The sequence below is a fragment of the Apostichopus japonicus genome, chromosome 20 (assembly GCF_037975245.1).
Source record: "Apostichopus japonicus isolate 1M-3 chromosome 20, ASM3797524v1, whole genome shotgun sequence".
Classification (NCBI taxonomy): domain Eukaryota; kingdom Metazoa; phylum Echinodermata; class Holothuroidea; order Aspidochirotida; family Stichopodidae; genus Apostichopus; species Apostichopus japonicus.
The window spans coordinates 29,241,189-29,263,882 of NC_092580.1; the positions used below are offsets into that span (position 1 = coordinate 29,241,189).

At 39.9% G+C, this 22,694-nt stretch overlaps 3 protein-coding genes across 3 annotated transcripts; 2 read left to right on the plus strand and 1 right to left on the minus strand.

Annotated features, from left to right (window-relative positions):
• The first annotated feature begins 1,712 nt into the window (after window positions 1-1,712).
• On the plus strand, window positions 1,713-6,739 carry LOC139961397 (uncharacterized). Its single transcript, XM_071960544.1, has 3 exons — window positions 1,713-1,958; window positions 2,666-2,860; window positions 4,592-6,739. The coding sequence occupies exons 1-3, from the start codon at window positions 1,838-1,840 to the stop codon at window positions 4,750-4,752; spliced, it is 477 nt and encodes a 158-aa protein (XP_071816645.1). The 5' UTR covers window positions 1,713-1,837; the 3' UTR covers window positions 4,753-6,739.
• A 2,057-nt stretch (window positions 6,740-8,796) lies between these two features.
• LOC139961386 (beta-3 adrenergic receptor-like) lies at window positions 8,797-12,500 on the minus strand. Its single transcript, XM_071960534.1, has 2 exons — window positions 10,169-12,500; window positions 8,797-9,962 (listed from the first exon to the last, which is right to left on the minus strand). Exons 1-2 carry the CDS (start codon window positions 11,388-11,390, stop codon window positions 9,904-9,906), a joined length of 1,281 nt encoding a protein of 426 aa, XP_071816635.1. The 5' UTR covers window positions 11,391-12,500; the 3' UTR covers window positions 8,797-9,903.
• Window positions 12,501-13,595: 1,095 nt separating this feature from the next.
• LOC139961369 (uncharacterized) lies at window positions 13,596-20,729 on the plus strand. Its single transcript, XM_071960514.1, has 5 exons — window positions 13,596-13,601; window positions 14,344-14,666; window positions 14,880-15,128; window positions 15,510-15,638; window positions 20,067-20,729. The coding sequence occupies exons 1-5, from the start codon at window positions 13,596-13,598 to the stop codon at window positions 20,395-20,397; spliced, it is 1,038 nt and encodes a 345-aa protein (XP_071816615.1). The 3' UTR covers window positions 20,398-20,729.
• The last annotated feature ends 1,965 nt before the right edge of the window (window positions 20,730-22,694 follow it).

Below are 22,694 nucleotides of genomic sequence, written 5' to 3' on the forward strand. Positions count from 1 at the left end.
GATACATTGTCGTATTATCTACTTATAGCTCACGCGCAAGGCGCTCCATTTAAAACTCCCAATTGTTTGAAAATCGCAGGACGTACTTAACTCAAACATAGTCCCCGTGCATGTACTCAGTAACTTAAGTACACACGATGTGTGCGAAGTTCCACGTCAAGCAACTCAAATAGTATTTCTTGGTGCTTTCATTGTACAACCAATAAATCCTTCGGTCAACCAAATATGACGGCAAGCTTGTCCAAAGGACAACCTTAAAATTTTCTTAAAAATGAGCTCTGGCTATGAGAGAACCTACAGCTCCGCACAAGTTGAGCAACGAAAACAGTTTTTGGTACAACAAAGACATGCTTCATTTTGCCTTTTATTAAACTACAACTCATGCCATCAAGTTAACAGTTCCACACAAACTTAGTTGCAAGGCTATTGATACCATGTACAAGTTATGCATGCAGAGGTCAATTGAGGTATCTGGAACCATTGTAGTAACCATATTGTCTTACTTCCATACATTTCCTCCTTTTAAAGTGTTGATTTGTATGATTCATCTCCGCAAAAGATTGGTCACTAACTCTCCGCCAAGTGCGGAAGCATAACTTAAAGCCACTGCTGAAGTCTTCAACTTTATATTAGAGGAATTTTCTTGAGAAAGGGAAATTCAGTTAAATTAAAAGTGCATGTATCTTTGAAATTTCAAAACAGAAAAGCCAATTATGGGGACTGTACAACATATAATTGTACGCTATTCTAAGCATATCCTACAGTCTATATTGTAGATGACAAGTCTCTTTTTCTAGTTGTATTTCTCCGTGGTGTATAGGAGTCTTATACATGTCTTAATTTGTTTCATCTGTTTAAGTCAATGTAAGTACAGCTATCCTTTGTGTTCATGTCATTGCATTATAATTACAGGTAGAGTAAGACTTTGATTATTTGCAACAAAGGTGTAAGAGCTCTCTTGATCAGAAATGGATGCTTTGGCACAACAGATAATCACTATGCAGATCATGTGTATTCCACATGGCCATGACTACTGAGTACTTTCCACAGTATAATTGTTCCTCATCATATGTGATTCCTATATTGCTTTCACCTTCTGATACAATATCCAAACAACTGATTGTTACAACAACAAAAAACTAAACCTCACTATAGTTGTGGTATTTACATGCAATGATACTTACCTGTCTTCACGTTGATGAGATCCACAAAAAAACAACTGAATGATACCCTTAGTAGTATGCCTCCCTAAGTGTGATGCCTCCCTTACTGGTCTGCCACCCTAAGTTGTATGCCACCCTTAGTGGTATGCCACCCTTACTGGTATGTCTTTCTTAGTGGTATGCCACCCTTAGTGATATGCCTCCCTAAGTGTTATGCCTCCCTTACTGGTATGCCTCCCTAAGTGGTATGCCATCCTTAGTGGTATGTCTCCCTTATTGGTATGCCTCCCTTAGTGGTATGCCATCCTTAGTGGTATGCCTCTCTAAGTGTTATGCCTCCCTTAGTGGTATGCCTTCCTAAGTGGTAGGCCAGCCTTAGTGATATGCCTCCCTAAGTGATATTCGTCACTCTTTTGTTCTGCTTTGCGTGCCATCTGCGTCAATACTGACGTCAATACTGACGTCAATGCATTTCTTTTGATAATAATCAAACTGCGTCTTATTAATATAATAAATTGGTCTGTACTATTACTTGTTCAAGTTTGTCGAAACGTAACTTGACTGACTATTGGAAACTATATCTCTTTTGGAAAAATTTAGTATAAATACATCAACTTCAAAGTGTAAGCCTATTCTGTGCCGTGCCGTTCTCAACATATTGACAACGAAACAAAATGGCTGTCCGCGTGTTTGGTTTGCTTAGTCTATTTGTTTTATGTGTGTGTGTGTCGGTCGTCAGTTCCTGCCGGTGCATTCAACAATCTAACTATCAAAAGTTTTGTAGTTCCAACATCGGTAAGTAACAGTATAAGTACCGACATCAGCAGTATAAGTACCAATAACAATTTAGTGTAGACAAGCAGGTACAACTAATGCTACTCAAACTGCATCATGAGCAGCAGTATTAATAGCAGCAATAAAATATATCATCAGTGCCCAAGTAGCATCAACAGCGGCAGAAGCAGTACTAGGCAAAAGTACCAGTAGCAGTACAGTAGCTACAATACAGTAGCATCAACAACCTAGCATTAGGAGTAGCATCAACAGCGACAAAAGCAGTACTAGGCAACAACAGCAGTATTAGTAGCTACAATACAGTAGCATAAGTAACTCTACAGCAGCACCAGCGTAGCAGTATCGGTGGTAACAGTAAAAGTGCAATATTTGTAGCAACACCGTAAGCAACTCCAGTACTAGGGCTCAGTAGCAGTACTGTTTGCTGTGGTGTTTGAATTGTTGGTCTCCGTCTGTACATTAGCACTGCCAGTAATTGGTTTCTTTTCTAAGGTAATGACGTATTGAATAAGTTACTCTATGCAAGTTTCAGCCATCACCTGAGTCTGAATTATATTTTAGAATTTCAAAATATCAAATTTTAGCAATACTTCGAATATAATAATTCTTAAATGAGCAATCGGTAATGATGCCAAAGTATTTTTCTGTTGATCTTCTTTCATATTTCTCATGGGATAAAAGAAATATATTCTTTATTTCTCCGACAGTTGTAAAAGCCACTGTGTGGTTCGATGTGACTTCATCTTTTAGTTATAATGAGTACTACGCAGTAGTTACCATGGTTTACCGGGCTGTACCTCCAGCTCCTAGCCCCGCCCCATTCTGGATCAGAGTCATCACACCATCGTCTTCTGCTGCTTGCGGAGTATCCATCAGCATCGGCGATGAGTTTTTGTTTTCAGGTATGTTCACATTCAAATTCTTAATGATTCCTGTTGACTTTTGTCAATGATCCAAGATCAAGATCAGCCAAACAAATGAAACAGAAAAATAGAAGAAGATTCGCTTTTCTAGTCTTAAATTTACGGTCTGTCATTAATAGCAGATCCAGGATTGTGAAATGGAAGGGGTTTGGGGGTTTGGCCCTGGGATCGATAAACCGACTTCCAATATTTCTTGTGGGAGAGGGGTGGGGCACGGGGATAGAGGTCCTCTTGGGGAATTTAAAGCTTGAAATGGTACATTCGGTGGCACCCTTAGGCTATAATTAGGTATATACACGTCCCCCTCACACCCCCATGGTTCCGTACATGATAATCCTGCATTCAAATGTACCTGTTTGATCCCTCAGAAGTGGCTTTATTTAAAAAAAAACTATTATAACCATCCTTTTTCTGTTTTCTGCTGGTATAGCAAGTTTTAACTGTTCACCCGAGGTAGGATTGTGTGTCTTACACTGAACGAAAATGCCTTATGAATCCTATCTTTTGGGTGAAGTCAAAGGCCATTTGATGTGAGCAGAGCGCGCAAATTCTGAAAACCCGGAAACTCCAAAAGTAATGTGGTATGTTAGTCTGTTGGTCAATAGAGTAAGAGTAGATTAGCTCTATTGGGGGAGGTTAAAGGTCATTTGAGATGAACAGAGATATAAGTGAAAGTCTGAAACCTTGTCAACAGGATCACTCGGAAAGTTAAACGTTAATATTTGGCATGTAATTCAGTCATAAGAAGTGCAAACATCCTATTGTTTTAGGGAGATCAACGGTCATTTGGGGTCAAAGGAGGTCTGGACGTCTTGTAAACACGATAACTCCAAAATTAAAGATGGTCAAACTTCACTTGCACTGTATAGGTAAACTTTTCATTATTATTATTTTTTCATGAAAGGTAAGTTTGTTTGAGGTGAAAAGTCCAAAACAAAAAACTTTCTTCACACAATGTCACCCAAAGTAAAACTTTGGTCAAATTAAGTATGTTGTTAATAAGTACATAGGCTCACTATTTTATTAATTGTTTTCTCTTTGTTTACGCATTAAGGCATATTAGTTAAAAGAATGTCTTGAAGAAACTCTGACAACAGAACTGAAGAAGTCACAGTGTATTAGCAGGGCTACTTTTAGGGCTACCCTTAGGGCTACTCTTAATCTCTTGTCAACCTCATTAAATCTCACTTCATATATACCGAGCTGTCTTTCCGAAGAGATTTCTTCATTTCTGCGACCTACAAATCCGTTTGGACTTTCATATCCATTTAAATCAGTGTTGAAAATTTAATGTAATAGCAGTTTCGATCATTATCAGACCTAACATTTCAGATTCATTTTCAGATGAAATTAAGCACACAATCCTGTTGCATACAAAATCAATAAAACTGGCATCAGAAACTTCGCTGCAATGCAATTTGCTTTCTGGTTTGTTGTCCCCCTCCCCACCACCCCACACGCACACACACAACTACTCCCCATTCATTATATTTGCACATTTAATTTTGAAAGGGCTCCATCTTTCCTTGAAGCCCTTCTAACGTGCAGGGACGTAATGTGAAATATGTTAAACGGTGTAGACACAAACTTGTAAACCCTGTTTCGTTCCATTATCACTTCTATAACTGTGCAACCTTTACTTTTCCTTGACTTATCACGTTGCTATGGAACTTTCCTAAACTTTTCTTATTTTCCACATTTCCATTGCAGCTTCACATTTGGATACCAGCATTTTTCCGCCATATATGTCCGTAAATAGTTGCGGCTGGAATGTGTTGGCATCGTCTCTAACAGACTCTGATCTTTATGGACTCGAAAACTGGATTTGTTTTGCATTGCATCCTCCATACAGACCAGACTCCACCTCCTAAGCTGCTGAATCTGCTGAATATTTTGTTGTATGCCTCCCTCTGTTTAGCTAGAGCTTAACATGATGGGTGAGGGTGGGGAGGGGTGGGGTTAAGAGAAGTTAGGTATCAATCGAAAATTTGTTTTATTTGTATGCTTATGTCAAAAGAAGAATCATGTCAACTACAAAATATTATTAGTAGCTAAATTCTAAAATAAGGCCCACGGCAGGATGAAAAAGGCTGAAGAAAGAGTCGGGTGCCTGCTTTATCGACGACTCTAAATTTGTTTTTCGGTGGTAGACAGCAGAGTTGTTTTCGAGTGAGTATAGATGTAGAGTTCCGTTTTGTTTTTTAGAAGAGTCGAGTCAGTTTTACTTGCCTCGATGCGAGCCGAGTCATATATACAGTTCATAGTCATATATACAGTTCATATATACAGTTCATATATACAGTCATATATACAGTCATATATACAGTTCAGTCATATATACAGTCATATATACAGTTACAAAACAGTTCTTATCTCTATTCGCCAGTTCCACTAGTCATAACAAGGAAACGTAACACATATGTTAAAACGTATTTAATACGCCCCAAATAGACCGATAAATGAGTTTTAAAAACTTGTCACTTTTATGACTTAATTTTTAGAAGAAAAAAAAAAGGCTTGATTTTTATCAGTGTTGCATTTGAATATGAAAGGAATTTAGCAGATAATTTTGAGAAAATTGAATCATATTACATGCATCTATAGTTTCACACTCCCGAATGGGAAATTCATGAGACGTATTTGAATAGTAGATTAATAACTTTTTGAAATGTGTAACAATTTTAGCATGTATTTAAACGTTAATTATGACATTTATTTCACATTATGTATCCTCCTGATTATTGTAAAGCGCGTGCGCGCTATAATATTGGCATTATTGGCCAAGTGAACGATACCTACATGACTGTACGTTGAAACTAAAAGTTTCATATAGTCTATGTACATTTGCAGTCTCAGAGGCTAGCTGCATAGCCAACTTATTATGAGTTTGTCACGGCGCTCACAAGAGCACCCACTTTGAAGGTACCTACATGACTTACGTACTCCCTGGTGTGTTGCCCGCCCAAAAAATAACACCATGAGCAACCAAAAAGTTCTTCTTAATATACTGCAAGCACTCCACGCGCACTTCAATACTGCGTATTTGCAGGCAAATGCAGTTCTAGTTTAGCAGTTATAATACAGTTTGGTTATAAGCTTAGTATTGGCTTATTCGATGACATATAGGGTCGCTTGCATAGCACAACATATACACAGTGTGATCCTAACATTAGGTTCAAATACAATTACGAGAGACTTAAATCGTAACATATACAAACCCCCCAAAGACAAGGGAAAATGTTCAAGGACGTTTGGTAACATTCTTAGACCTTTTCGCCTTTAATTATTCACATACTCTGCTAACGTCTCCCCTTCAGTCTCTCTTGTTTAATGTATATATTAATTAATGTGGTCTTGCTATTCTTAAGGGAAAATTTATCTAACCATTTTGTTCCTTCTTCAGTGTTTGCTTTATTTTACGTTCATTTAATTTACCCATATGTTAAAAGATTTACCCATATGTTAAGGAATTTACCCATGAGTTAAGGGATTTACGCATATGTCAAGGGTTTACCCATATGTTAAGGGATTTGCCTTATCATACGATGTTAAAATATTAGTGGTTGGATGTTTCACAAATTTGTCAATATCGTCTCGAATAAATGCTACTGTATATACTGCTATTAACATACCGACAACGGTTTTATCGTCAGTTAATTTGTTTTCCTGGGGTGGGGTGGGGGCAGGGGTGTCACGGTAATGGTATTGGCTACTCATGGTTCCAATATAGGAATGGAGTACTGCGGTTATTAATTTCTGTTGTAGAAAAGTCAAATTCGTTTAATAACAGGACAAGTGATGTTGTCATTTTGCACAAGATTATTCTTAATCACTTTACTATTCTGCTGCGAGAAAGAATTTTCTTACAAATATCTTTTTTGGAAGATGTGAAAACAGTAGTAGAAACAACTTCCACCTTCCATTACAAGAGTTCGGTGAAAGGTATATTGATGAAATAACCAATTATCAGAGGCATGTTATCTGACTGGTTAACTGGATCGGAACCGGCGGTGCTCTGCTGGGTCCGAGCTACCGAAGTCAAACGATTTTCACTTGGTCGCGAAATATGCTAGAGTTTCATCCAAGACGCCATATGCGCTACATGTTTCAAGGCCCCAAGGGCCGCTGGTTGGATCACTTATCCGGTATAGTAATGCGTGCAGTTATTTTAATTCGCCATGTTTTTTTGTTTTTTGGGGATATAAAGTATCAACTGTTTTTTGTTATTGTTTTATTTTGTTTATATTTCGCTTTGATTATTGTCTTGTTTTTCTTTCTTTATATCGGGTTGAGGTAACTAAAATACTGAACGCAAAACGGATAAATATAAATTACATTTACCTAATGCTTTACTTGTCGTTCCTTTGGTCTGTATTTTTATACTATTCCATTCTTCCATTTGTTTGGTAATAAGTTATAATAGAAGGGCGAGGTCTGCATATAGTATCTAAGCTTTAGTCCCTCGGCTACCATTTTCGTTAGAACAAAGACTTCTTGTAGACAAGAAACCCATATAAAAGTGAAAAAAATAACTTTTTAACTTAATTTATTCATGGAGACTGGTCACAATAACTGAGTACTCACTGTTACGTCACCATGGCACAACAGCCTATAATTATAATCATTAATTAATTGTGTTTTACCACCTCAAACCAAACGTCGCATGTCCTACTGCCCGTCGACGTTTTTTTCCGCTCCGCCATCCACCCCCCCCATCTTTCCCTCCCCAACCCATGAAAACCTCTTCCGCATCTCATGCATATTCATATCGGATATAATATCCCGAAGAGAATAAGTCTTGGCCGAGCAAGAAACTATGTTGTTTGCATGAACCATTATATTCATTTATCTTAAAACGTAGCCGCTTATTAAATGAAACACTTTTGTACCAGGGGGGAGGGGAATTGAGATTTTCGGTCATCGGAGGGGGGAGGGGGGGTTGAGGGCAAGCTTTACTTTTGGTTCAATTGAGGGTAAATGCAAAATGGAGTTTTGCAACTTCTGAACCGATGTTGAAGGATTTTCGACTGTTTAATGGTTATGCGGCATCTACATGTTGTAATTTTATTCATTGTACACTAAATATTCTATCTGCCAGTGGGGGTGATCCCCCTAACCCCCACCCCTCCCACCCCACCCCACCCAGAAGAATACGAGGTTTCCCTATCTATACGTAAGTATGTGACAAATTTGGATAGGGTGTCACAGTGTAAAGTGCATCATTAATTTAAAGTTATTAACCGTACTAGTAGATTCTATTTTTGAACTAGTTTGCAGTTTGCATGCACAACGAATGATATCGCTCTCCATCATGGCAGGTTGGCGGCGGTCGGCGTTAGTGGCACTGAGGTTCAACAACCAGCGCCATTCAGTAACCTGATTATCTTACTGACCAACACTCTTCGACTGCACCGACCAGTACGCCATAACAGCGAAGATTTCTAAACATAGTCACATAATAACCCCAAACCATGCAGTTGGGTCACTGAAAAGCCGTCGGCGAACAGCTTAGTCCAAGCCCAGAGCCATATACAGGCGCGTAGCCAAGGGGGGGCGAAGGGGGCGACCGCCCCCCCCCCCTCTTGAGCATATACTTTTTGTACGTTTTTTTATATCGCTAGTAATTTCAAAAAGAAAATGCTTAGATGCAACTTGCAAGGCATTTTCGGTCAAAATGTTCTTGTACGCTTCGCGCCAACTTGTGGTGGCGCTACGCTTATATAGTTTCCAATGCCGATTCTGCGGCTCTGATAATTTGCCTACAGGTTCGCCCCTCCCTTGGCAAATTCCTCGCTACGCGCTTGGCCATATATGGCACTGGTCCCAGTTGTACTTTAAAGCATAAAATTAATTTCTGGGTCAAACCAGGAAGGAATACATAACACCTCTCTGCAGGGTCAAACAAGTTAGAAGAATAAAATAGCATAGACTTTGTATTCATTATGTTCCGTAGCACACATATTAACAATGGGTTTAATTAAAGTACAGTTAGTGTATACGTAACACACTCGTATAGAATCACACAACTACAACGTTGTTCCATTTCAACAGACTCACTTAACTACAGTTTACAAAAATGGATTTCACACTAACATGCATGAGATATTTCTATCGATTTTCCCGGCACAGCACGTCGATTTTATAGTCTCTCTTTTTTTGTAAATACAAATATTTCTGTGAAATCAATCCATTCAGCCATCATTGCATTTACATATCTATATACCAATGAGAGATAAGCTTTCTCTTTCATATCTCTTTTCTACGTTTCCATCCATTCTGTATCATCAAACATAATGCTTAATTATTTTGCTTCAAATATCAGGACTCACCGATGCAAATGAATGCATGTGTCATTCTTTGCAGCCTCATTCTTAAAAGCTAAAGTCAATAAATCTTCAAACTCGGTGAGTGAGATTTATCACGTTTCACTCACGTAGGTTATAATGCACTTTCATGATTTACGTCATAAAGAATGTTTGCATAGAAACACATTTTCTGTTTTATATCGATGTCTTGCGCGTGTTGCACATGTGATGCAAGGGAATTGATCTATACCGATTAACCGGCTCGATCCGAACCGGTACACCGCTCGGGTCCGAGGCGCGACTCCTCTTGTTCGCGACATTGAGATGCTGCAGTTTCATTTGAGGTGCCAACTCCGCAGATAAGTTTGGGCCAGAGAACGGAGCCGGTCACTGAGCCAGTATAGCAGTCTATATGCAGCACCAATTCGCTGCTACGTACATTGGTGCCATATTAGTTTTGTTTGCTCTGTGAGTGCGTGTGTTTATTTCAATTTCTCTTGCTTCCTTCCCCATCTTCCACATGATGTAAACCGCCATCACACAACCACTCACCCTCACGTGCACATATATACTTTCATATGATAATTAAAATATGAACGTCTGCCGTACAGTCGATTTAAACTTAATCGCCTAGATACAGTAGTCTGGTGATAATCGGTAACCATGGCGATGTTAAGATCCCGCGTACGTCTCTGGTAGTGGTTCTAGCCACTGATGCTAGCTTACCAAGAACCGTGTCGTAAGAGACTGAAGAATAGGGTTTACAAGTGGTAAACCTAATAAAGAAGGTGAAATTTGGATGTATTAGTAATAACCTATACTATTTTGCGTGGTTTTTATAACTGGCCTTGGTTATGTCCATTAAAACATAGATCTATATGTATAATGTACCACACAGAAAGAAGTTGTGCTTAAAAATTTGGACGTAAACGATTGACGCGCTCTTGGAAATTCCTCCTGAAAAAGATAACTTTCAACATACCCAGCCGAAACCGCATGTTCATCTTAGCGTACATGAACGGATTCACCATTGAATTAAGCCAGATGAGTCGCTGAAGAATTTCCCATACGAATGCAGGCGCCTGATAAACATCCGATGTTTGTAACAAAACCAAGATGTGGTAAGGTAGCCAAAAGGCGACATAAACTGTTGTTAAAAATAGCAATTTTTTGGCAACTTTGGTGTGGTCCAGAGATTTGCTATGATCATTTCGCGTTCGTAACGCCGACTGCTGCTGATGATGGCTATCCTGACCCTGGTCACATGTTTGTTGATCGTTCATAGCGTATTTGACACCTCTATCGTTGATATTAGATACGGAGCTGTCGTGGACATGGTTTGTTTCGAAATTATCATCGCGGAGTTGAATACCACCATCGAAATCATTGTCGATTATTCCAAACCCTCTATTCTCTATTGGGCACTGCTCTTCCATGGGTATTATTTGCATAGTGACGCCTGATGTCAGTTTGCCGACTTTATGCATACGTTCACGTTGTGGATAAGATTTAGTTAGGTCAGGATTATTAAGTTTTCGATGGACCTTAACAACTACCGTCACATTTAGAGCCACTAATAATACTATTGGTACGAAGAAGTCTAGGTTTTCCAAAATGATGGATAATAACATATTGTCGGTGTTTTGAGTTGCTATAAGACACTTTTCTGAGCCTCCCCTGCGATGTGTAGGACTAACAATGTCGTTGGTTGACACCGAATAAAGGATGGTGTACAACGTGGTGTAGATCCACACCAATATGACCACACCCCTCGCAATGGTGTGATTCTGTAATCTCTTATATCTTAGCACATCGGATATCAGCCATAATCGATCAATACTGATAACAATGACAGTCACCACAGACATGTAAATCACAAAGTAGTGCATCGATAACCAAGCAGCACAGAAGATATCACCGAATGGCCAGGAACCAATAGCCAAAGTTAAGAAATCCACTACCATCACAATCGAACCCACTAAAACATCCGATATCGACAAATTCAGGATAAAGATATTTGCAACGGTATTTCTGACGAATTCGTTGAGGACGTAGGATGCTATGACGACGATATTGCCGCCAATTGTTGCTAATATTACAATCGCATAACACACCAGTAAAATGGTCCACGGGATTCCGTACGCCAAACATGTCGTCGCGTCTTCTTCATGGAACAGTGACAATGTGAGGTTGTTAGAATCCATGTTCACACAGCAGCAAAAATAGTCGGGATACTAAACCACTCTTTACTTGGGGAACATCGAAATGAAACACAATAAACGAAGATTGATAATATCTCTCCTTCCGTGAACTTCAAACTAATTAAATTCCCACGGCTTTCAGAGCAGTGACAATGTGAGGTTGTTAGAATCTATGTTCACACATCTGCATAGTCGGGATACTAAACGACTCTTTACTTGGGGAACATCGAAATGAAACACAATAAACGAAGATTGATAATATCTCTCCTTCCGTGAACTTCAAACTAATTACTTAAACTCTCACGGCTTTCAGAGCAGCGGAAGTATGGAATTTTGTCGCCACCTCGTTGAAAGTGAAACACGCTCTGTTTATCCACTACGGGGAAATCCAGATCAGTCCAGCTTTCTTTCATTAGTTTTTAACTAATTGACATTTAAAGACGTAAGCAGAACTGTAGGAATGTACAATAATTGCGAGAAAAAAAATAATTGAATTGATACAAAATAAATTTTAGGACTCTAGCGACTGTCTTTATATAAGAGTGAATTTGGTTAATGAATTGAAAATATCAAAGGCTCGTGTGCATGGAGATGATCTCACGCTTCTATAAATCTCAAAGATCAAATGCATTTTCTCTCCTCAACCTGTCAACATGTTTAGCGTCAGATTCAAGTATAAAGATAATCAGTGATTTGAAGCAAGTAGCCTACAAATATGCGCCTTGAAGATTCTGTAGTTGGGTAGCAATTTAGTTGTAATGAATTACAATTCCGGTGTTCGAGGTGATCTCACGTTCGCATAAATTTAAAAAAAAAATTCAATAAATCATCATCCAGATCTGACACATTTTATTCTTTCCAAACTCAGCCAATGAACAGCCTACAATTTTCCAGACTAGTATTTTAGGCGGAGTGATTTTAGTTAATGTATAAGTAAGTACCAAAGGTTAGTGTGGAGATGATCATCTCCGCCCCTTATAATATAAATCTTAGGAAATCTAGATATCGTTTTCTCTAATCCTAATCCAAATTAATCCGAAGTGTTCTTATAAGCTATGAGGCTTCAGACTTTTGTAATTATGTGGAAATGTTCTTAATTAATAAACAATAATCATTTTGTTTATAGATGATCTTAACCTTGTGTAAATATCTCATGTTTTGTAAACAGCTAAATCAATCAATCAATCAATCAAGCAAAGTATGATTTAAAATCTGTACTTAGATATTTCCTGTGGTTGAATTTGGTGATTTAAATACATAACAAGTACAAACAAAAAACAAACAAAAAGACACATGAACTGTAGGGTAATTTAGCTCAAGAATATGAGACTGGTTGATGAGGATTATGTATTTATATAAAATATTTTGGTTGTAAAAGTCAAAAATTTTCTGATAAAAATGTAACGCTTGTTTTCGAAGTTAAAAAGATCTACAGCATCTGTGTCTTTGGATAACTACTGAGAAGGAGGTATACGGTAGTGTAAAAAGTATTAATTTGGCGTTAAGGAAGGTTTAGAGAGTTTCCTCCTTTTTGTATCTTTGATATCCTCTTTGAACATAACAACAAAAGGATGGAATGCTCTTGTGGTGGTGTCAATCAGTCAATCAGTCAGTCAGTCAGTCAGTCAGTCAGTCAGCCAGTCAGTCAGTCAATCAGCCAGTCAGTCAGTTAGTCAGTTAGTCAGTCAGTCAGTCAGTCAGTCAGTCAATCAGCCAGTCAGTCAGTCGGTCAGTTAGTCAGTTAGTCAGTCAGCCAGCCAGCCAGTCAGTCAGTCAGTCAGCCAGCCAGTCAGTCAGTCAGTCAGTCAGCCAGTTAGCCAGTCAGCCAGCCAGTCAGTCAATCAGTCGGTCAGTCAGTCAGTCAGCGAGTGATTCAGTGAATCTAATCTGTATAGCCTACCCGTGTCTCACACACCGATGGACTTGCAGACTGTATATTACAGCAAAATTGAGCACATCAGATGAAACTGTTTGCCGTATTCTATTCGCTAGACAAAATTGCTAATGATTTTTTTTTAAATGCTGATAAAACCGTAAACTGATTGCTCCATTTCTGATGACTTTAAGGCTACAGCCAAATGTCGAACACAATATAAAAATCGATCATTAAAATAATTTGATGTTGTTAACTTATTATGTTTAGACCGTTGTGTTTGAATTATCAGTATATGGACTTTCTTGCCATATCTCAAGAAAACACAAGCAGAAATGCCGGTAGGTGTTTTAGGACACAAATTTACATCACGTTACTATCCCTTGCTACTGTTTCCATGGTTTTGACATAAGTTTATGCGGGTCAGTTAGAGAGTGTCACGTAATTTACAGACGTAATTTATCTGCCTCGATGCCTGCTTCATAGTATTCCCGAGGCCTGCAGTTTCGCGTACTTGCTACCTGTGACAATTCATACTGCCGAGAGTTGATAAATGGGGAATCTGTACTCGAACTGGGCAGACGTCATCATGATGACGTGACCGAGCTTGAGCCGTCCTCTCCATCCTCTCCATCCTCTCCATCCTCTCAATTCTCTCCATCCTCTCAATCCTCTCCATCCTCACAATCCTCTCCGTCCTCTCCATCCTCTCCGTCCTCTCCGTCCTCTCCGTCCTCTCCGTCCTTTCGGTCCTCTCCATCCTCTCCATCCTCTCCATCCTCTCCATTCTCTCCATCCTCTCCGTCCTCTCCATCCTCTCCATCCTCTCCATCCTCTCCGTCGTCTCCATCATCTCCATCCTCTCCGTCCTCTCCGTCCTCTCCGTCCTCTCCGTCTTCTCCGTCCTCTCCATCCTCTCGGTCCTCTCCGTCCTCTCCGTCCTCTCCGTCCTCTCCGTCCTCTCCGTCCTCTCCGTCCTCTCCGTCCTCTCCATCCTCTCCATCCTCTCCATCCTCTCCATTCTCTCAATCCTCTTCATCCTCTCCATCCTCTCCATCCTCTCCATCCTCTCAATCCTCTCAGTCCTCTCCATCCTCTCCATCCTCTCCATCCTCTCCGTCCTCTCCGTCCTCTCCGTCCTCTCCGTCCTCTCCGTCCTCTCCGTCCTCTCCGTCCTCTCCATCCTCTCCGTCCTCTCCGTCCTTTCGGTCCTCTCCATCCTCTCCATCCTCTCCACCCTCTCCATTCTCTCAATCCTCTTCATCCTCTCCATCCTCTCCATCCTCTCCACCCTCTCAATCCTCTCAATCCTCTCCATCCTCTCCATCCTCTCCATCCTCTCCATCCTCTCCGTCCTCTCCGTCATCTCCGTCCTCTCCATCCTCTCCGTCCTCTCCGTCCTTTCGGTCCTCTCCATCCTCTCCATCCTCTCCACCCTCTCCATTCTCTCAATCCTCTTCATCCTCTCCATCCTCTCCATCCTCTCCATCCTCTCAATCCTCTCAATCCTCTCCATCCTCTCCATCCTCTCCATCCTCTCCATCCTCTCCATCCTCTCCATCCTCTCCGTCCTCTCCGTCCTCTCCGTCCTCTCCATCCTCTCCATCCTGTCCGTCCTCTCCGTCCTCTCCGTCCTCTCCATCCTCTCCATCCTCTCCGTCCTCTCAATCCTCTCCATCCTCTCCATCCTCTCCATCCTCTCAATCCTCTCCATCCTCTACATCCTCTTCATCCTCTCTATCATCTCCATCCTCTCCATCCTCTCCGTCCTCTCCATCCTCTCCATCCTCTCCATCCTCTCCGTCCTCTCCATCCTCTCCATCCTCTCAATCCTCTCCGTCCTCTCCATCATCTCCATCCTCTCAATCGTCTCTATCCTCTCAATACTCTCCATTCTCTCCGTCCTCTCCATCCTCTTCATCCTCTCAATCCTCTCCATCCTCTCCATTCTCTCAATCCTCTCCATCCTCTCCATCCTCTCCATCCTCTCCATCCTCTCAATCCTCTCAATCCTCTCCATCCTCTCCATCCTCTCCATCCTCTCCATCCTCTCCATCCTCTCAATCCTCTCCGTCCTCTTCATCCTCTCCATCATCTCCACCCTCTCCATCCTCTCCGTCCTCTCCATCCTCTCCATCCTCTCCATCCTCTCCGTCCTCTCCATCCTCTCCATCCTCTCCATCCTCTCCGTCCTCTCCATCCTCTCCATCCTCTCAATCGTCTCTATCCTCTCAATACTCTCCATTCTCTCCGTCCTCTCCATCCTCTTCATCCTCTCCATCCTCTCCATTCTCTCAATCCTCTTCATCCTCTCCATCCTCTCCATCCTCTCCATCCTCTCAATCCTCTCAATCCTCTCCATCCTCTCCATCCTCTCCGTCCTCCTGATAGGCAGTATGATGACTAGCCGAAGATATGCATAATGGATTGAAAGCATGATGACTAGCCAAAGATATGCATCATAGATTGAAGGCATGATGACTAGCCAAAGATATGCATTATAGATTGAAGGAGTGGTATGGTAAAAAACATAGTTCCATTTTTTTCAGAAACCTACTCACCCATAGTATCGTTCGATTGATCACGCGATTGGACTTTGCTGTTCCATGTGGCGGTAGTTTCCCGCCCGCATTTGTCTTTGTCTTTAAAATTTCACACAATTTAAAGAACAAGACTTATGTTGACGTACGTACATGAAATTCGGAGTACGCAGCTCCAGTGGCGTCGTGCCCATGCGGGCCCGGGGGGGGGCACAGGCCCCCAAATTTTGTCAAAGGTGTCATAAAATTTTGTCATAATTTTAAAAAAAAAGTGTTTTCGAAATCGAAAAGTAGACTAAATAGTCAATTGCTCTTTGATGGTCGTTGCGGATTTTCCACACACCTCAAAGACGACATATCGGGAGTAGTAATGCCATTGCCTTTGAATATGTTTGTCCTAAGCTCGCCTTTGATACAGTCACAATTAACCTGGAAAATAATCACTTCGTTATCGTACGTTTTACCTTAGGTTTCGCTACTTTCGCTTTTTCTGCCCATGTTTTCAAACGGCATAGCTTTTTATTCACCCAGTCACCACTTCTCACGGGCATGGGCGGTGATCATGGATCAGCCAACACAAAAATGTTTCGATTTCTTAAATTTTGGGCGCTTCTGGGAGACGAGGAATTGGTAAACTGAGAAATAAATGGCGATCACTTCCTTCGAGAATATTTCCCAAAATAAAAAAATTGCCGGATATTGTTAATAATTTTAGGGGTGTTGCTTACTGCCATAAGGCACGGGAAGTGCCGTTTCCTGCAATCTGAGGGGTCTGCCAGACGAAAAATTTTCTTGTACGCTGCGCGCCAACCTGTGGTGGCGCTCCGCTTAGATAGTCATCACCTGCTCACGGCCCCCCCCCAAAAAAAATATTTTCGCACGACGCCCCTGCGCAGCTCCAAACGCCGTTTGACATCTTTGGCTTCATGGACCACTGGACTTAGTTTGGACTAGAATTAGCAAACCCAGCTGAACGATCGGTTGCAAATGGCGAAGATCATTTGACCAAAGCAGTGATCATGTTTAACAATGACGACTTAAATTAAGGTGACCAGACGTCCCCGATTTTCGGGGACAGTCCCCGATTACAGTGTGCTGTCCCCGATGAACAAGTGTCCCCGAAAATGTCCCCGATTCGTCAAAATGTTCAGGAATTTCGAATATATCCCACATTATTAGTAAAGTGATTGTAAAAACAAAATGTAGTCAAGTGTGCAGTCGCAGAACGGAACAGGTGGGCCAGTGTAAAGTGGAAACACTGTTAAAAATATGCTAGATCGATCTAACCTAGCACTCTTTCGACCGTATAATTGGCAACTACGGCGACACAACGACACTTATAGTGTGAGCATGAGCAACTCACAAGCTCTCAAAGAACCACATAAAGTAAGTGAATTTCATCTAAAAAAAGCTACATTTTTGAATATAAAATTGATTTAAAAAGTGCTTCTAAGTATCACCATATTTCATCTAAGCACCTTAGGCACTAAAAATTTTTCCAAAGGGGAGGGGACGCCCCCTCCCCTTAGACCCCTCCCCCTTATCAGTCACGCAATAAATGTCCCCGATTCCAGTCAAGAAAATATGGTCACCTTAACTTAAATACAATTTCAAATAAAGATTGAAAGTGTTATAAGCAGATGGCTGAAAAAAACTCCAAACGTTCAAAACTACTGCATGGTCATTGCACAAGCTAAATCAACAAGTTTTCATCTTTAAAGGTCTATGGACACATATATGAGCAACATTGTCCTAATCACTCTAACAGATATTAGATATCATAAAAATAGCTGCGACTGCCATCAAAATCCATCAAAGATTGACCAATTAACAAGTCTTTTCTTAATTCTAGTTTCATAAGTATGAATAAACATTAGCTAAGTATGCACATTGATGATGTAAAGGGAGTGACTGCTTTGTTTTCTGTTATGATATCCCTTCGTTTTCACAACCTTCGTTTCAAGGATGCTGAAGACAGGATTGTGACCTTAGGCGATTTTTTTGAAATATTACATTGTCTTCTTTGAAAAGAGGAACATCACAATTATTCAAATGATATATGTTGGCTTGTAATTATGCGTTAACTTATTAAGGCCTTAAATAACAAATGTTGATGAGTGCAACACTCCACGTCCTAGTTTGCACATAATTAATGAGTTTCCCAGATTTATTAAAAATTCCCATAATCATGATCATGATCATGATCATCATGATCATCATCATCATCATCATCATCATCATCATCATCATCATCATCATCATCATCATCATCATCATCATCATCATCACTACCATCACTACCATCATCATCATCATCATCATCATATTCATCATCATCATCATCATCATCATCATCATCATCATCATCATCATCATCATCATCATCATCATCATCATCATCATCATCATCATCATCATCATCATCATCATCATCATCATCATCATCATCATCATCATCATTTGGAAAGTCATTTGAGATGGGAAAACCGTAGATTACTCTTGGATGAGAACCCCACCTTACTATGACCCGGCCGAGAATCGAACCCCGAACCTCTCGATTGCTTAGCCTCATTGCTTTAAATGCCACCGCCTTTATCCACTCTGCCACAGCCCCGGTATATGTGTATATCTTAGAAACGAAAAGAGCTCTTCAAAAACTTTCAACAGATTTTGAAGGAGATTATCACACAACAACAACCGTACTGAATATGGGGCAATTAACTGTAGTGGCGCCGGAATCATGGCCGCTGGTATTCCACCGCAATTTTAAATAAACGCATCATTTTGCCGTTTCCCGCGCCTGTTAATTCACGCCCTTTTTTTAAAATCACGGTGAGTGTCGAACCGTAAATAAACGGTGATTTCTAAACTTTAAAAAACGTCTTTACGTTTTTCTACTGGCAACTGTTAAAGTACATAGCCCAACCAACTTTATTATTTACACTGTAGAAGTCCGTATACTTTAAATTCAATATTTTGTTAGTTAATTGTTCCTTTTATCGCATCAGGTGTAACATATATGTATTACTGTGAACTTGATAACTATACTTAGGCCACTAGCCTATCACACTTTCATAGCAGATCACGAAAGCTGTACTAATTTCGATACAAGAATTTGATTGAAGTTGTTTGTATAATCTTAAAATTTTGAGATTGGTCAATTGCCAAATTTTCACCTTTTTTGGGGGTTCGCATAGAGATCGCTGCAATAGTAATCTTAAATACGAAAATAGGCAGCTGTTTTAAAGTATCTGGCAACTTTTGTACGCCTCTTTTTTCTTTATAGAAACATAATATATTCGTGTCTTTAATGGTTTAAAAAGCAAATCTGTTATTTGCTTAATAAACAAATAAGCTAAATGAAAACACCTTACTTATAATTTCCATTGTGTTTTGTGATTCTCTATAATATTGTTGATTACAACGGAAATAAATATATATCAATTCTTCAGTGGATTTACAAGAACTTCAAATTGATAGCCGTAGGGCAAGAGTTGGAACGTGACATGCTGCCTATTTTATGATTGGATTCCGAGGGGTTAAGGTTACCGCGACATTAACAGGATTTATTACCGGTAAATAGATTTTCACTAGAAATAATAATTATAATATTAATAATAATAATAATATATAAAAAATATAAGTATATCGTACAGCCTACATTTGTTACTTTCATTTATTTTAATCACCTGTTACCACCAAACATACAAATACTTGATATGCTCTTTAATTTTGTTAGTGAGTTATAAACAGGTTACAGGGGAAAAGTATATTGAACACAGAACGTCAGAGAGATTTTCAACAAAGGAATTGATATTACGTAACCTCCCGCGGCCAAATAAAGTTCATGGTTACATAATACATACTATAGCAATACTGAACTATTGTTCATGAAATATTGTTTTCTCTCTGCGGAAAACAATTGGCATATATCCATTTCTTAAGAGGGTCGGGGGGGGGGGGTGAGTATAGAATGTAAAAGACATGATATGGGGTGTAGGCAGGTGTGTTAGGTCGAGTACAGTTTGACTCATTTTCGTCTCCGTTCTGTACCAATTTTTTTCTAGCCGTACAAAATGTCTTGCGAATGAATGACAAGTTTTACTGGTCGACTCAAAAACTTAGTCCATTCTTTTATTATGGTCAACCATTTACATAAACTACACTTTTACTTTTCAGAGTGATTGTAATAGTCTCTGGTCTTCGCATCCTTACGGCAGCCTGACGATATTGACCTCAATTTTAACTGTCATAAGCACAGTAATCTTCATCGTCGTCATCATCATCATCATCATCATCATCATCATCATCATCATCATCATCATCATCATCATCATCATCATCATCATCATCATCATCATCATCATCATCATCATCATCATCATCATCATCATCAGCATCAGCATCATCAGCATCAGCATCATCATCGTCCTTTGCGGCTGGTGCAAGAGCACATAATGTTCCTCGTGTATATATATATCGGTCTACCCGGATATTTTTCACCGAGGGAATATGTCCCATCGAACAAACTTATCAGGCCTCATTTCCCACGTGGTGGTTAAAGGGTGTGAAGACTGGCGCAAAAAGAAACGTCTAATGCCGGTAATCTGACCTAGTTTCGAATGAGGAGTAACAGAAGTGTTAGACACCACCATCAATCCCAGAAAATACACACACACACAGCTTGCTATCATCGGTAATTAGACACTAGTGTACAGTCAGTACATACAACTGCGGTCAATACCCATAACACAGTGTACAAACAATACAGCGATGGACATCTCAGGTCCAGCTAAAGATAACAAGGTATCACGTTTCATTACTGTACTGTCTGCATTTTGTAGCGACACGAACAAAACGTCACTTGCAAGCAACGGAAGTTAACTTTTTCAGATGGCCGCACGCGGTTTGGGGCGAGTCTTCAATGCCTTTAAATTTGTGCCCCGCGACAAATATTGTCCACCTGTGATGCTTTAAAAGCACGACAGTCCGTCCCGTCAGACATCAATGGGGATATATTAATTATATTCAAAATGCATTAATTTCTCTTTCGGCCCCTCCCTCTCTCTCTTTCTGTCTCTCAGATAAGTTATACAGGCTTTACACCCTGGAAAGGGATAAGTTCATTCTGAAAATATGAACTCAAAGCCAAAATGGAAGATAACGTATATTTATTTTCAGGTACCAGTATATGACATCACGCATTGGACATTATTGTAACCGAGGCTCCTTCCCATTCAATGCTCCGGTTCATTACTTAACTTCTATAAACTTGAATAACCGTCACGAAAGGAAACAACATTTTTCTTAGTTTTGTTAATGCTTCACATATGCTTATTTTACAGGGTTGGACTCGAGACCACTTTTTACTGGACTTGGACTTGACTCAGACACGGACCTCTGTGGATTCGGACTTGAGGCCGAGCCCAGACCGGGTCCACCAGTATTACTTTGATACTGTAGCAATCAGAAGATATACTGGCTATTTTTGGACGATAATGATTTTCGCTCTTTTTCAAGTACAACAGCCAAGTTGAAACCACTAAACTTTAACAGTGCTATTTTATGTGACTCATGACAGTGCCGTACACTTCTACAGTAGTATCCGTACCACTGTAAGAGCTTATTAAAGGTTTAAAATGAAGAGCATTTGGTTTGCTGGGTCTTAAAGTATAAGAGGACTGATTATAGAAAGCTTCAATCAATGGAAGTGTCAAGGACAATATGAGACCCAAAAAGCCTGAACTTGCACAATGTCATTGGCATTGCAAGTTACCTATTGATTATTGCAAACCTTGCACAATACAAAACAATGAACAGGGAGGCCCTATTGTCAATGAATGTCCTAAAAGCATCCTATTCAAACCATACAGTTAATATAGGTCGCTGCTCTGAGGAAGTGTTAAACTATTATTTTACATCGTGAGTGTCCATAAATTTGACAATAAATCCACTATGTAGACTACTGTAGTGAACAAGGCTTAAGAACTGGAGGTTCTTGCTGTTATGCTGCAGTCTTGATTAGTTGTCAATAAACTATCTATAGCAGCCTATATAACTATTGGTCACTGCGTGGTTGCAGCTGGCCTGTCTATATGAACGTTTGTATACTAATTGTCTACTTATCAGTCTGGATATATGTATGCACTCACAACATAAACCTGGAATAATTTGATTTCTCAATCAATTTGATGCAGGGCCAATGGTACCTTTCTTGATTGACAACTTACTATTTTACCGGCTTGCGGTGAAACGAACTGAGAAGAACGCTGTCAGATTTATACGAGGGCGCTATATACTTTCTCGCTATACAAAACGACATACTTCTTTTCATGTAAATGGTGGAAATTACCAAGAAGCCATAGAGAAATATCATGACACGGATTCGAGTCCGGGTAGGGGCTTGAGGTTTCTTCGCTGTTCTGGATATTTCAACTCACTACAATTTCAATTATACAATCAGCGTCCATGCATGGCCTAGTGGTTAGGGTGTCCGCAAATAAAGCGGGAGGCCCGGGTTCGAACCCCGATGGAGCCTCTGGAAGTTTCTTCACTGTTCTTGATTTTCCAACTCATTACGATTTCAATTACATATATATATATATATATATATATATATATATATATATATATATATATATATATATATATATATATTCATTTGCCTTTGTCGTTAACCTCCACAAAAAGTCTGTTCAAAGTATCTCTGTCGAGATCCGGCTTTAGGAATGATGTTGACCATGTTAACCATGAGTTGGTTAGCATCATGTTTATCTCTAGAGTAAGGCAAAATATGTCACCGAAACAGAGCTAGTATTGTTCGATACAGGTGACAAACGCCTACAGAGGAATTACGACCTTCCTTACCGTTTCGAACCTCTGGACATACAATCA

Excerpts from the sequence above, each read along its gene's own strand:
- LOC139961397 (XM_071960544.1), top strand. The coding sequence starts at position 1,838 with ATGGCTGTCCGCGTGTTTGGTTTGCTTAGTCTATTTGTTTTATGTGTG. Across the intron at positions 1,959-2,665 it reads GTTTTGTAGTTCCAACATCG|TTGTAAAAGCCACTGTGTGG; the intron begins GTAAGTAACAGT and ends TTTCTCCGACAG. Across the intron at positions 2,861-4,591 it reads CGATGAGTTTTTGTTTTCAG|CTTCACATTTGGATACCAGC; the intron begins GTATGTTCACAT and ends TTTCCATTGCAG.
- LOC139961386 (XM_071960534.1), bottom strand. The coding sequence starts at position 11,390 with ATGGATTCTAACAACCTCACATTGTCACTGTTCCATGAAGAAGACGCG. Across the intron at positions 9,963-10,168 it reads GAACATGCGGTTTCGGCTGG|GTTTACCACTTGTAAACCCT; the intron begins GTATGTTGAAAG and ends CTTCTTTATTAG.
- LOC139961369 (XM_071960514.1), top strand. Across the intron at positions 14,667-14,879 it reads CCGTCCTCTCCGTCCTTTCG|TCCGTCCTCTCCGTCCTCTC; the intron begins GTCCTCTCCATC and ends CTGTCCGTCCTC. Across the intron at positions 15,129-15,509 it reads TCATCTCCATCCTCTCAATC|TCCGTCCTCTCCATCCTCTT; the intron begins GTCTCTATCCTC and ends CTCTCCATTCTC.